Source organism: Chiloscyllium punctatum, chromosome 9 (genome assembly GCF_047496795.1).
Source record: "Chiloscyllium punctatum isolate Juve2018m chromosome 9, sChiPun1.3, whole genome shotgun sequence".
NCBI classification, from domain to species: domain Eukaryota; kingdom Metazoa; phylum Chordata; class Chondrichthyes; order Orectolobiformes; family Hemiscylliidae; genus Chiloscyllium; species Chiloscyllium punctatum.
Genome location: NC_092747.1, coordinates 55,987,395 through 56,002,455, shown reverse-complemented (window position 1 = coordinate 56,002,455; position 15,061 = coordinate 55,987,395). Strand labels below are relative to the sequence as shown.

Below are 15,061 nucleotides of genomic sequence, written 5' to 3'. Positions count from 1 at the left end.
AAGATTACATTTGAAATGCTTCTTCATCCTTCCAAAATGCTCTATTTCTTACAATGCTATCATTTGCTTTCTACAGCATTTGCAATGCTACACATCTTATTCTCTGAACATTTATAATCTCTCTAGGATACCTATTACCAGTTCCATTTCGTAAAGTAGCAACTTCAATTTAGAAAAGCATTTTATGTTTTTTTGTCTTTTATCGAGTTGTAATTCTAAAGCCTTATCAAAGCGTCAGCAGTCAGTGATGCACTGCATTATAGTCATAATGAAAGAAGTCCCACAGGTTTCATTTCTCATCTCTCTTTGTTGCAAGACTTCAGAATTTGGAGATTCCCTCATTATATAAGAACATGAGAAATAGGAATAAAACTGGACAGATCTCCTGGCATCAACCTAGAGACGAAAAACACCAAATCCTAGTGACCCCGTAAAGTCCTCCTGTTGAACTTCTCAGGATTTAAAGCAAAATTGGGAGATTTGTCCCACAGGCTGTTTGAGGAAAGCCTGACACAGTCACAGTCACTGAATAATACCTTTTGGACAATGTCTTAGACACTATCATTATTATGCCTTGGTATGTTCTGACCTATTGGAAGTGATTGTTCATTATTAGAGTTTAGGAGAAAGTGAGGGCTGCAGATGCTGGAGATCAGAGCTGAAAAATGTGTTGCTGGAGAATCGACGTTTCGGGCATAAGCCTAGGAACCCTCCAACCACAAGGAATGAATGCAGATTTCTCCAGCTTCCCCATTTCCCCTCCCCCCACCTTATCTCAGTCCCAACCCTCAGACTCAGCACTGCCTTCTTGACCTGCAATCTTCTTCCCGACCTCTCCGCTCCCACCCCCTCTCCGGCCTATCACCCTCACCTTAACCTCCTTCCACCTATCGCATTCCCAATGCCCCTTCCCCCAAGTCCCTCCTCCCTACCTTTTATCTTAGCCTGCTTGGCACACCCTCCTCATTCCTGAAGAAGGGCTTATGCCCGAAACGTCGATTCTCCTGCTCCTTGGATGCTGCCTGACCTGCTTCGCTTTTCCAGCAATACATTTTTCAGCTCATTAACAGAGTTTCCCAGGGAGTCCTCAACATTGATTCCAGACCTTACTAAATCTTTATGGCACCAAGTTTAGTTGGGGAGGAGGATACTTACCGCCATTTGCTACCTACTGTCTATCTCAGCTGAGGAAACAATGCTCCTCTTTGTAGAGCACCATTTGCAAGAGCACTGAGAGTAACAAGGGCATGTGATGTAGAACTGTTAGGAGATTTAATGTCCACCACACATAGGATAACTCAGTAGTAATCCTACTGATTGAGTTGGCTGAATCTGAATGGACATATCTACCTGACTGAACATTTGGCAAACAGTAAGGGAAACAACAAGAGAAAGAAAAATCCCTCTTGAAAATTGAATTTAACTTTAACTTGTCACCTTATGATTCGGCATATCCCTCACTCTGCCATCAGTCCAAAGATTTAATGAGGAGTGCATAGAGATATAAATTGGTTGAGTAAGTGGACAAAAATCTCAGACAGAGTAAAAGGTGGGAATATATAAAATTGCAGCAAGTAAACTAATAAATTCTGTTTTATTATGAGAGAAATTAAACATAAAGGTAAGGATGTTGTGTATCAGTTATACAGTTTTGGTGTCCTTCTTTAAGTGTGATGTTAGGTGTGTGAAATATTTTAATGTTATTTATTTTTGTGTTTGAATTTTAGCAGAAGGGTTTTAGTGTGCGTGCATGAGAAATTTAATGGTTAACTTATCAGTATTTAATGTGCCATGTTTATTTTTTAAACTAGTACATTAGAGAGACTTCCTATAGAGGTGATGAGAAATTGTTTGTATAGGAAGAGCTTTATGGATGGACAGAATAAACATAGAAGAGCATGAACCTGCTTTTAGTTTGAAGGATCAGAGATTGATTTATATTTGCTTAGATAAAAAGCCAATAGCTTGCAAACTTCTTTGGTTTCAATTTGCAGAATTCCTGGTTAAAATTTAGTTGGAAGAACACAGTGCTCCTGGAGCAATATATTAGTTGTTAAAATTAGAAGTAAGGTAACTCAGTGTAAGGTTTTAGTTGGAAATTCCAAAACCTTGAACACAGAACCTCAGTTCAAAGCTGAAAAAGTAGCAGCTCAGTTGTGTGAATACTCAAGGAACTGGGTATCAGACTGTCCAGACTGGGAATTGAAAGCAACAGTTAGGCCAAACCTATCCATGTGATAAGAGAAGGGCATTCTCTCTAGTGTTTGAGTAATGTAAAGAAATGCTGTTAGGATGGATGAAATATTGTAGTTTTATTGTGTGTTGTAAAGTATTTTAAATTGTACTTTGTGTTAATAACTTGGTTTGTTTGCTTTCATGTTTTCTTTGACATAATAAACTTCTGTTTTGTTCTTAAAACAAGATGTGCAGCTTTGTGTTCTCCTGTTTCAGTGAAAAGTCAATTTGTTAAATAAAACCAAGCAATGCTAGACCTGTCAGATCTGATTTCTTCAACAATAACATCGGGTGGAATCATATCAACTGGGGTCCCTTGCAGGATTTGAATTTATTGGAGTTAAAAGGAGTCTGTGCCTTTTAGTTTGTAAAGTAGTGTATGTACGTGAAAATGTGCGTAGAAGAATTGTGTTGTGGTGAGCTTTATTGTATGGAATTTAAAGATGCCTTTGAATAGTGCAAAGGGTTTTCTGAAAGTGGAAGACATAACAATGCTTTATTTGAAATCTTTGACTAAAGCTAAACCGAGAGAGTTAGCCAAAAAATTGAAGGTAGAAGTTTTAGCAGGATCTCATAATGATGGGATGCTTCAAGTGATTATCCAACATTTACAACTAAAAGAACTGAAACATGAAAGTGGCCTGTCACAGCTCGAAATAGCTAAGATGGGGGTAAAAATGAAAAGACTTGGGTTAGAAGATCAACTGAGATTTAAAGGTCATAGAGGTTGAGAGAACTTCAAATCGAAAGGGAGAGAAAAGAAAAACATACGTGAATTGGAAAAGGAGATGAAATTTTAAAAATAATTAAAACTTATAAAAAACAAGAAAATTAGAAAATGTGGGTTAGTCATGGAACAGCTAAGAACAAAGAAGAGAGGATGTATTAGTTTTAGAGAACATACAGAAATATACCAAAATAGTAAAGGAGTCAGGTTGGAACTAAAAGTGATATAAAGAAATCAACATGTACCCAGTATAATACATTTGGACACACCAAACCCAATCGCTGGAAGTTAGATGCAGTAGTAGGAATGTCTAATGAATCTTCAGAAAAGGAAGCATCTGGGTAGGAAATAGATATTAAAAACTGCAGTGGTAGAATAAAGAAAATATGTTTCCTAAGAATGTACTAAACAGAGAGATGGCTTAGGACAAAAAGTCATGAAAACTAATCTTCAAATATTGACAAGAAGAATCATGGAGGCACTGAATATTTTATCTCAAATGGGAAGGCATTTCCTTATAACTTTGCATCAAGGAGGTAAACCAATAAAGATATTAAGCCACACTGGAGCAATTCAGTCACTGGCCTGATAATACTATTTGTCTTCCAGAGAGATGAATAAAGGAGAAAATATTAATTGGAGGTATTTGTGGAGATTAAAAGCCAGTTTCATTACACTGAGGAAACAGTGACTTGGCAAATGGAGAAGTTATAGTGGGAGTAATTAGGCAAATTTGTACAGAAGGGATTTATTTTAGTTTTGGAAGTGACCTGGCAGGTTTAGGAATTTTGGCTGCAGCAAGGGTGGGTGAACATCCATTGGAGTTAAAAAGAAATAATACAGGAGGAATGCTCCAGATTTTCCAACCATGCTATGACTGGATCTAGGCCTATAGAATTAGACAGGAAGAAAAGCAATCAATGAAATAGAGAAATGATTTGGAAATTCAGTTAATTGGATACAATTTTCAAAAAGTAACTGAAAAATAATAAGACAGAAGACGATAAGATATAAGAGTGGAAGTAAGGCCATTCGGCCCATCAAGTCCACTCTACCATTCAATCATGGCTAATGGGCATTTCAACTCCACTTATCTGCACTCTCCCTTTGGCCTTAATTCCTTGTGAGATCAAGAATTTATCAATCTCTGCCTTGAAGACAGTTAACATCCCAACCTCCATTGCGCTCCATGGCAATGAATTCCACAGGCCCACCACTCTCTGGCTGAAGAAATGTCTCCTCATTTCTGTTCTAAATTGACCCCCCTAATTCTAAGGCTGTGCCCACAGGTCCTAGTCTCCCTGACTACCAGAAACAAATTCCCAGCATCCACCCTTTCTAAGCCATGCATTATCTTGCAAGTTTCTAATAGATCTTCCCTCAACCTTCTAAACTCTAATGAATACAATCCCAGGATCCTCAGCTGTTCATCGTATGTTAGGCCTACCATTCCAGGGATCATCCGTGTGAATCTCCGCTAGACACGCTCCGGTGCCAGTATGTCCTTCATGAGGTGGGGGTCCAGAATTGGATACAGTATTCTAAATATGGCCTAACTAGAGTTTTATAAAGTCTCAGTAGCACATCACTGCTTTTATATTCCAACCCTCTTGAGATGAATGAAGATAAAGAGAATGAGGCTGATTTGTTTAGCACATCTTTTTTAATAGAAATGCCACAAATGAATTTGATGCAGAAGAAACAGTGGTGCAACAAGTCATGATTCCATCTGAATATCATAATTACATTTTAGGAGTGACCTAAAACATTTCAATGGCAGTTCACTTCGATATTAGGAAAACACAGGGTAAAATATTGAAATATTTTTATTGGCTAGGATTACAGAAAGACATAATCAAATTCTGCTAGTCAAGCCATCTATGTCAACTGGTGGGAAAAATTCAACCCTCAGTTAAAATTGTAAGTTTAATTTTGATACCAGCACTTAAAGATCTGTTCAACTGCAAGGAAAGCTAAAAAGGCTAAAGTTTGAGATTTTGTTGCTACAGACGAGGTTTTAGTATTGTTACCTATCAAACTCGAGGTTCAGTGAATGTTAGTAAATCCTACAAAAACTCAGTGATGTGCAGAATGTAGCGAGTAGACACAAGAAATAATCAGCAAATGTGGCATGTTAGAAATGTTAGCTATTATGACAGGAATGCTGGTTATGGAAAAAATGTACTGTAAGACTGAAAGAAGTAGACAGTGAAATGGAACTATCAGAATAATTGGAGAATAAATCAGCATTTGAAAAAAAATGACCATCCAACAATCAGATTGGATAGTATGAAGATGGTTAAAAGGTTAGATTACATTGCTAATCTAATATTGGCCCTTATTTCAATGGGGTCGGAGTGTAAGAATAGGCAAGTCTTACTGGAACATTACAAAGTTCTGGTGAGACCAGATCTGGAGCACTGTGACTAGTTTTAGTCTCCTTATTTAAGTAAACACATCATTTAATTGGAGGCAGTTCAAGAAAAGGTTCAAGAAAAGAATGACCCCTGGTATGGAGGGATTGTCATATGAGCAAATGTTAAATAGGTTGGGATTCTACTCACTGGAATTTGGATGAATGGGAGGTGATCTCACTGAAACATCTCGGATTCTTAAGGGTCTTGGCAGGGTAAATGCTGAGAGGGTGTTTCCTCTCATTTGAGAGTCTGGGACTGGAGGACATAGTCTTCAAATAAAGTGGTGCCAATTTAAGACTGAAATGAAAAGGGATTTCTTCTCTCAGAGGGGTTGTGTCTTTGAAACTCCTTTCCACAGAGAGATGCGTATTTAAGCCTGAGATAGATTTTTGATTAGTCGGTGAATCAAGGGTTAACAGGAAAAGGCAGGAAGTGGAAATGAGGAACGTCAGACCAGCCATGATCCTATGGAATGGTGGAACAGGCACAAGGGACTGAACAGCCTACACGTGCTCCTTTTTTAATTCACAGTGGGATATGGGGACATTACAAGCTGGCCAGAATTTATTGTCTATCCCTGGTTGCCCTTGAGAAGCTGTTGTAGTCCACCTGCTGTGGGTTGACCCACAATGCCATTAGGAAGGACTTCCAGGTTTATGACCCAGTGACTGTGAAAGAATGGCAATATATTTCCAAGTCAAAATGGAGAGCGGCTTGGAAGGGAACCTGCAGGTGGTAGTGTTCCCATGTATCTGTTCTCCCTGTCCTTCTAACCGGACCATTACTGATGGTCTTATCATCTACAGAATCATGTTTATCTTCCAGAAGGCTATCAAAATGACATATAAGGGTTATTACAGAATTATAAATCAATTTGTGGGAATAGCAAATTTGGCATTCAGATGGAAATACATTACTTACAAAATGACACCTCACAGACTCAGTCCAGAGAGATTATTTTAAGTGAGTGAAGCAACAGGGTTCAGGATGGACAATGATATTACAGAACTAAGTTATAATAGCTGAATCCTACCTGTAGTGATGGTGCCAAAAACAGATGAGTCATGGAATTTTGTGTTGATATTTGCAAAATCAACATGGTAACAAAAGCAGTCTCGTATCCAGTTCTGAAATTGAAGAACTATATTTGAATGAATTGGGCACACATGATTCGTCGTCTCCTGTTCCTAATTCATAAGTTCATATCAGCAATGATAGGGGAGCCCTGCATATCAGATCAAAAGACAAGTTTCAAGAATTTGCAATCATCTTCAACCAGAAGTGCCAAGAGTATGAGGATTGGCTAGCTAACCACTTTGCTGTTGCAGTTAAGCCTCTATATCCAGGTACATGCATGAAAATCTTGCTGTAGACCTTCTTTGCCTAGTCAACTAACTCTGTATATTTTTGGAGACACCATCCACAGAGAAGCTGAATTTTGATGTGGTCCTCACTATTGATACTATATTGGCCAATGATGTGTCAAAGAAGCTAAGTGCTGCCCAGCTATGTTATGCCTTCTTTGCTCTCATTTCTAGCTAACTTTGGAGATTTACTACACCTAAATTCAGGTCCTCATATCCTCAAGTTACTTTAAATAATTACGCTATCATAATTTGCAGCAGATCGTTGTTATACTCAATTACTGCAGTTGCTCAGAAAGCCTGGAAGTTGGATTAGTTGCAGTGGCCGAATCAAAAAGCCAACGAGGGTAGCTCTACCAAACTCCTAGGATTCCTAATAATCTGCCATATTCCCAAACGTAAACAACTTTTATTCTCTAAAGTTACCTCTTTAATGCATAGGACAAAGAGCACTAAATCCCAGTTTTAGTGTAATTTAGTCATTAACTTTTGATTTATTAAGTTTTTTCTTAGTTTATCAATGTTGATTATGAAGTTTGTCTTCATTCTTACTTTATATAAATTATTTATACTATCAGGTTATAGGAGGTCTTTGTCTTATGAACTGTGATCAGTGGAAATTGAATTCAGACTGCTGAAACACACAGAAATCTTATAATTAGAAGCCTTTGTCTTGTCAGTCTGGGATAGATTTTAACCCAGTTTTCAAGTTAAAAGAGGCAAATGTCAAACTCACTGTGGTTATTCTATAAATTTTATTTTTTCTTTCAGATTACAGATCACGCCAATTCTGTTGAAACTTGTGAGAGAAATAAGGATGAAACAACATCAGGATATATCACTAAGTTTCAGCTGACACTCTGGGGAACCTACAAGATTGAGCTCCCCAAAAGGGAAAAAAGTACGTAAATCTTAAAATGTCTGCAATATTGGAGAGATAACAATGCAAAGAGTTTTAGTACAAGATTTGAATGCTAAGCAAAGTACTGGGGATAGAGCCAGATTTTCATACCAAATGTGTGTTTGCATGTGTGTGTGTATATATATATAAATAAAAATTATCTATATATATATATATATATATATATTCTATAGTGATGCCTAGTACGAGAGCCTTTTATAGATGGAGGCATCATCTCCACATCCACCCTGTCATGACCCCTCAGGCTTTTATATATTTTAATCAAGGGGAAAGTGAGGACTGCAGATGCTGGAGATCAGAGTCGAGACTGTGGTGCCGGAAAAGCACAGCAGGTCAGACAGCATCCGTAGAGCAGGAGAATCGATGTCTCGGACATAAGCCCTCCATCAGGAATGTTCCTGATGAAGGGCTTATGCCTGAAACATCGATTTTCCGGCTCCTCAGATGCTGTCTGACCTGTTGTGCGTTCCAGCGCCACACTTTTCGACTCTATATTTTAATCAAGCCATATTTACTTTTCTAAACTCCAGCAGAAACAAGCCTAATGTGTCCAACTTCCTGCATTAGATAACCCACTCATTCCAGATATTAATCTAGTAAACATTCTTTGAACTGCCCCTAACATAGTTATATTTTTGCTTAGAGGAAGTACTTGAGATACAGTCTCACTAGTGTCTGTTGACTGAAGCACTGCCTCTCCACGTTTGTATTCAATTTCCCTCATCATAATGATAGCATTTCATTAATTTTCCTAATTTCTTGCTGTACCTACATGTTTATCTTTTGTAAATCATTCACCGGGATACCCAGAACCTTCTGCATCTTAGGGTTCTGCAATATCTCACCATTTATAAGCATGCTTTTTTTCCTGCTAAAAAACACAATTTCACATTATCTCACATTAGATTCCATTTACCACATGTTTGTCTACTCACTCTAACTATACCTATCTGCACTTTCATTATGTCCCCTTCACAACTTGCTTCCCTGTTTTCAGCAAATTTGGCAACCATAATTTTGGCTCCTTCATTCAAGCAACTTTTATAAATTGTAAATATTTCATGTTCCAGCACCAATCCTTCAGACATATCACTAATTATATTTTGCCAATGCGAAAAAGACCCATTTACAACCAATCTCTGCTTACTGTTAGCTATAAGCTTCTGTCCATGCCAGCATGCTTATCCCTGTACCACAAGCTTTTACTTTTTCCCATAGCTTTTGAATGGAACTTTATCAGATTCTTTCCAGAAATCTAAGTATAGAATATCCACCAGTGCCCCTTTCTTCACAACACATGCTACCTCCTCAAAGAACTTAAATAGATTGGTCAGATACAATATTGTAAAACCACGTTGACTGTCTCTGGTTACCTTGAACATATCCAAGTGTCCTACTATAATGTCTTTAATAATAGCTTCTAATGTGATTTCCTGCCTTCTGTCTGTCTCCCTTTTTGGATAGATCAGATATATTTGTTATCTTTGAATTTAATAGAATTGCTCCCAAATCAAGAGACTGTTGTAAAATAAAAACTAATGCATTATCCATCTCACCCATCACTTCTTACAAGATCCTGGATAAAATTGATCAGGATGTGGGAACCTGTCAGCCTACAGCTCAAATAAGTTACTCAGTACAAATTTTCTAGTGATGTTAACTTTGCTGAGTTTTTCCAACTCTTCCATTTTCAGATTTATTGCTGCTTCTGAGACATTACCCATGTCCTCAAAACTGAAAGCTGATGCAAAATCAATTCACCTGGCTTTTCCTTGTTTTCCATTATCAGTTCTCTAGCCTCAATTTCTGTTGGCCCAATACTCACTTTGTTAGCTCTACTCTTCATTAAAAATTGATAGAAACTCTCACTATCTATTTTTAAAGTTCTGACTAGCCTCCTCTCATAATCTAATGTTTCTCTCTTCTTTAACTTTTTGGTCAATTTTTATTTTTTAATATTCTGTCCAACCTTTTATCTTCCCAGCTGTATTTTCACCATTATTTGCTTTTTCTTTAAGTGTGGTGCTTTGTTTATTATGTTTACTCCACTGTCTCTTTTGATCTCTCCTAATCTGCCAATTTACTTTAGTCAGCTCTGTTTTCATGCTCACACAAATGCCCTTATCTAAATTTTTAAAATTCACTCCTCTCTGCCTCAAAGTGAATTCATATTATGACTGCTGCTATGTAGGGATACCTTCACAACATGATCATTTACTAATCCATCTCATTGCACAATACTCACTCTAATGTAGCCTGCTCTCTGGTTAGCTCCAGAACATGCTGTGATGAGAAACAATCATGAAGACATTCTTATAAATTCCTTACCTAGGCTACCTTTGCCACTTGACTTTTCCAGTTGATTTGTAGGTTAAAATCTCCTGTGATTATTGGCATGCCTTTCCAACAAGTTCTCGTTCATGCTGCTCTCTACCATGTTGGGTTCTATTCTGTTTAAGACAGCATCTAAGATTTACGTCCAATCCTGTTTGTTTCTAGTCCTTGCTCTCACAAAGACAGTAAGATAAACAAACACAATTAAGGAATAAATCAAAAGGGAAAAATAACTGAGATGTAACTGGCCATATCACTTAAGCAGTCTCTACAATCTGTAACATCACCAACATATAGGTTTATATCTTGCCTGGTTTCTGATGAAACAAATGCATGCAGATAGCTTCCAATCGGCTCTGAGGAATATTCACTTAATTCTTATAACTGAGATTCTATTTTCTGAACTTTCAATAAGTTGATACTGAGAGGACAACCAGAGAGCAATCAGACCCTATCCTGTAGCTTTTGCAGGCACAATCCTTCCAACCTGAACACATTTTAATACAAACAGTTCAATCTCTGGCCTCTCCTTGTCAGACTGACCACCTTCCTGTAAGGTTCCAATAAACATACAGCATCGCCATTTTCTTGAGCATAAGGTTACTCTATAGTTGAAGCATCTATAGACTTTTTAACAAGAATTAAGCTGCAATTAACTTTCATATCTAGCTTTATAAGCAAATAATAGCTTCTTGGTTTTTTTTACAAACAAGCTGCTGCTACCAAACCAAAAATTATAAGAAGGATAAAATAACATGATGAAAAATCAGTGAAGGTTCTAACACAGTAGTTATTGCTCTCTATTCCAGCACAGGGCTAGATACAGCATGGTTGCACTAGCATCTCGTTTTGTAATAGGCAGAAGTCACTAATGTGCAATGAAAAATGAATCCACAATAATGAATTATGACTTTTATTTTATATCTCTTGTATTTTAAGTAATTATGTATTTATTCATGTAAGTGATAGAAATGCAAGCAGCCGACAGCATCCATTCAACTTCAAATACTATTGGCATGATAGTGCAAGCAAAATGTGGTACAGCATCAATAAGATCAAAGTAGAACCCAGATGTGGAGAGTCAAAAGATTATAGAAGGTCCGTCACATGAATCAAGATGGTCTGTGCATCACTTAAAGAGAAATGGAGGAGCAAGTATGCAAACAAATTCACTAACTCAGTATTTATAGGAAATTTCAGCAGTACAAAAATTAAATGGCCAGAAGAGGTGTGAAAAAGGGATAAAGGAATAGAATTCCTACAGTTCAGGAAGGACTTGTTTATGACTCACCATGTAGAAATCCAATATGGGAGAATGAATCAAAGAGGTAAAAATAGGGAAACATCAACTCAATAGTGAACGTAATATAATATGATTTAAGATAATAATTGCATAGAACATAACCATTAGAGAGGCTAAGGTTTTGGATTGGAAGAAATTTGATTTTAAGGAGCAGTTAAAATAATTTGGGGTACCTAACAACTATATTAGCAAATCCAGTTCAAAGAGGAATGGGAAACATTTGAAATGGTGTTCAACAGAATCAAGGGAAACTGCACTTGACCAAATAACAGGAACAAGGTAAATACTAATACAACATAATGGAACGATAAGGACATTAGGGCAAAAGTAAAGGATAAAGTACGTAACAGTAGCAAGGGGGTTCTGAGGAAAGGCCACTGAACCTGAAATGTTAACTCTGATTTCTTTCCACAGATGCTGCCAGAACTCCTGAGCCTTTCCCAGCAATTACTGTTTTTGTTTCTGGTTTCCAGTCTCCGCAGTTCTTCTGGTTTTTATTTAGTAACAAAGGGGAAGACATAAAGATGAGGAGAGAAGTCAAAAAGAAGTTAGGAAACAGGAACATTTAAACTTAATTATCAAGTATCATAAAACTAAATAATGAAATATTCTAAATGCATGGAAATAAAGTAAAAGGGAATTAGGATGAAAATTAGGCCACCAGGGGCTGGGATAGGAGGCAGTCATAACAAAGTGGCAGAGATATTAGAAGATTATTTTGCTCCATTATTTACTAGGGAGACAGATGAGCCTGACATGAAATCAGAATATGAGATTAGAACTGATGTAGCTACATTTAAAGTTGAAGAAGAAGAAACATTAAATAAATGAATTAATTTCATTTTAAGAAGTTAAAACCCTTGCTCAGAATGAATTGTATCCATGTAGTTTTTTTAAAGCAATCCTTAGGAAAAGGTAGCAGAAGCACTTATTGCACGTACTGAATTATTCATTAGGAAAAGGTATTTTGCTGAAGAACAGGCAAGCGGCTAAAATTACACTTATATTTAAGAAGGAAGACAGAATAGTCAGCTTTATGTAAGGGATAGGTTAAAATATGGAATCCTCTAAAAAAGAGAGCAAAAATCATCCAGAAACCAAGATATAATAAAGTCAATGCAATAGCGAATAAATTGATTTTAAAAGGGAATCACTTACTTGACTAATCTCATTTAATTCTTTGAGAAAGCAACAGAGAATAAACAAGGCTGATGCGATGGCTTAAAAACTGCACATTTTGATTCATGGGACACTTCGCCTATATTGGGAAAAGAGGGAGCTGTTCTACTGAAATGGGTGCTACCTCGATCAGCTGGGAGCAACATCAGCAAACAGCATAACTCGGACTATGGATAGAACTTTAAAAGAAAGGTGAAGGGAAATTTAGAAATCTAAAGAGGGAAGTTGAGGCAACCTGGCAATGTAGCAACAAATGCAAAAATGTGTTTTAATAGTACTTACAAATGTGTTATAATGAGGTGAGTAGGTCCTTAGAGACTCCCTTGCATGGGAAAATATCATAAACAATAGGAAATTGTAGATATGTTGAACAAGTATTTTTGGGCTGTGCTTTACCAGTCTCATGGTGACAAGCTTGACAACATAACAACTGAAAGAATGAAGGAAGTCATGTTGGATTGCTTCCCAATATACTTCTACCACCGAAGAACTTCACCCAGCATGCTCTGGGGTGACACAGTAGCTCAGTGGTTAGCACTGCTGCTTCACAGAGCCAGGGACCCAGGTTCAATTCCAACCTTGGGTGATCATCTGTGTGGAGTTTGCACATTCTCCCCGTGCCTGTGTAGGGTTCAGCCAGTTTCTCTCCACATTCCAAAGATGTGCAAGTTAGGTGGATTGGCCATGCTAAATTGGTCATAGTGTTCAGGGATGTGTAGGTTAGGTGCAGTAGTCAGATTGACTTCCCGATTCACAGAGGGCAGCAACCAATTTGCATGTGGCAAATCTCAACTGGGAGCACTTTTCGAGCTTGCTGACATTTTGTCAACAGCAGAGTACTCTTCCATCCAACCCTCACTTTCCATCATATATGGAAGCTGCTGGGAATGTCAATAGGTAATCCTATCCAGAGGATTTGTGTCCTGATAAGGTTCATTAATAAAATTTTACTTAGCGGCCAAGACCAATCCAGCAGAGAGACATATGCTCCACCCCACTGGATTAATCTTGTTTTCTTGATTTACTGCTGTGCAGTCGAGCTCCATATTGAGGCAGCCTTGTGGGTCTCTGATTTGCACCAAGCATACCCACTTGTCCCAATTGGCCTGTCTGAGATCCAGAACTATTGATCCTCTGACACAGCAGTATTGATAGTCCACGCACTGTCCTTAACATGGCACTCAGTGCAAAGGCAGTAGTTGGAACCTTGCTTCCAAGAATATTGCTTTCCCAGTCTCAATCCAAGCAACTACAGGTTCAAATCCATTCAAGGTTCTGACAGCAGGGTCCCAAAGTCTGCAGCAAAATCCACACTTAACATCTGTTTTCATGGTTAAAAGGCCAAATTGCAGTCTAGATAGAATATAATAATATGACTTCAACAAGAGAAAATATACTGGCAAAACTTCAGAAATTAAAAACCAGCAAATACCTTGAATATGAAGTCTTACATTCACAAGTTCCAAAACAAATCTCCACAGATAATGGTTATGATTTTCCAAAATTCTGTTGATTCTAGTATATCCTAGCAGCTAGCAAATGTAATACTAGTATTCAAGAAAGGAGGGAGAAAGAGAAAATAAGGTAATAAAGGCCTGTTTGCTTCATTTCAGTCATTAGGAAAATGCTTGAATCGATTATTAAAGATGATTTAACAAAGCATCTAGAAATTCTTAGCGTGATTTGATAGTGCCACATAATTTTGTGAAAGGGAAATTGTGTTTTATAATTTTTTTGAGAATGTAACTAGTAGGATAGATAAAGGAAAGCCAGCCAATGCAGTAAATTTGGATTTCCAAAATATGTTTGATAACTTAGAAAATGTTAACATACAAATAAGGACTTAGTGAATTGGCAATAATAGATGGCAATTTGATTAACAGACAGGAGGCAGAGATTCAGTGTAAATGAAGAATTTTAAAGTTGTCAGGCTGTAACCAATACAGTACCACAAAATCCTTGATAGGGCCGCAACCATTTACAAATTATGTTACTGATTTGACAAAGAGACTAAGATTAATGTATCCAAGCTTATTGGTGATCCAAAGCTAGGTAGGAGTTTAGACAATGAAGAGAACGTTAAGAGAATGTAAAGACTTATAGACAGGTTAAATGAGTGAACAACAGAGGTACAGATTGAGTATAATGTAGGAAAGAGAGTTTATTCATTTTGGTGGTTAAAAATAGAAAAAACCTTTTTGAAAGGGGTGACAATTGTAAATGGCAGTGTTCATGGAGACTTAGGTGTATTCACACAGGGAACACAGGAAATTAATAACCAGTCCCAGCAAGCAGTTAGGAAGGCAAATGGCCTTTTGCTCTTTATTGCAAGGAGACTGGAACACAAGATAGGAAGTTTTGATATAATTTTATAAGGCCTTTGGGGAGATCACACCTGATGTACTAGATGGATATACTTACTTTGCATGTGCTACAGGGCAGGCTCACAAGATACATTGCTGGAATGGCAGTTTGTGTAAATTGGGCCAATATCCTCTGGAATTTAGAAAAATAAGATATGGTATCTTTGAAGTATTCAGGATTCTGATTGGATCAGCAGGACAAACACTGAGAGGTTGT

At 37.4% G+C, this 15,061-nt stretch overlaps 1 protein-coding gene across 2 annotated transcripts in view; it reads left to right on the top strand.

Moving 5' to 3' along the window:
- Nucleotides 1–15,061, top strand: part of LOC140481424 (PC3-like endoprotease variant B) — an 865,619-nt gene that overhangs the window by 825,539 nt on the left and 25,019 nt on the right. For both annotated transcript variants that reach the window (XM_072577588.1, XM_072577587.1), the window contains exon 17: nucleotides 7,515–7,644. In XM_072577588.1, coding sequence (XP_072433689.1) covers nucleotides 7,515–7,644 — 130 coding nt within the window. The remainder of the gene's footprint in view (nucleotides 1–7,514; nucleotides 7,645–15,061) is intronic.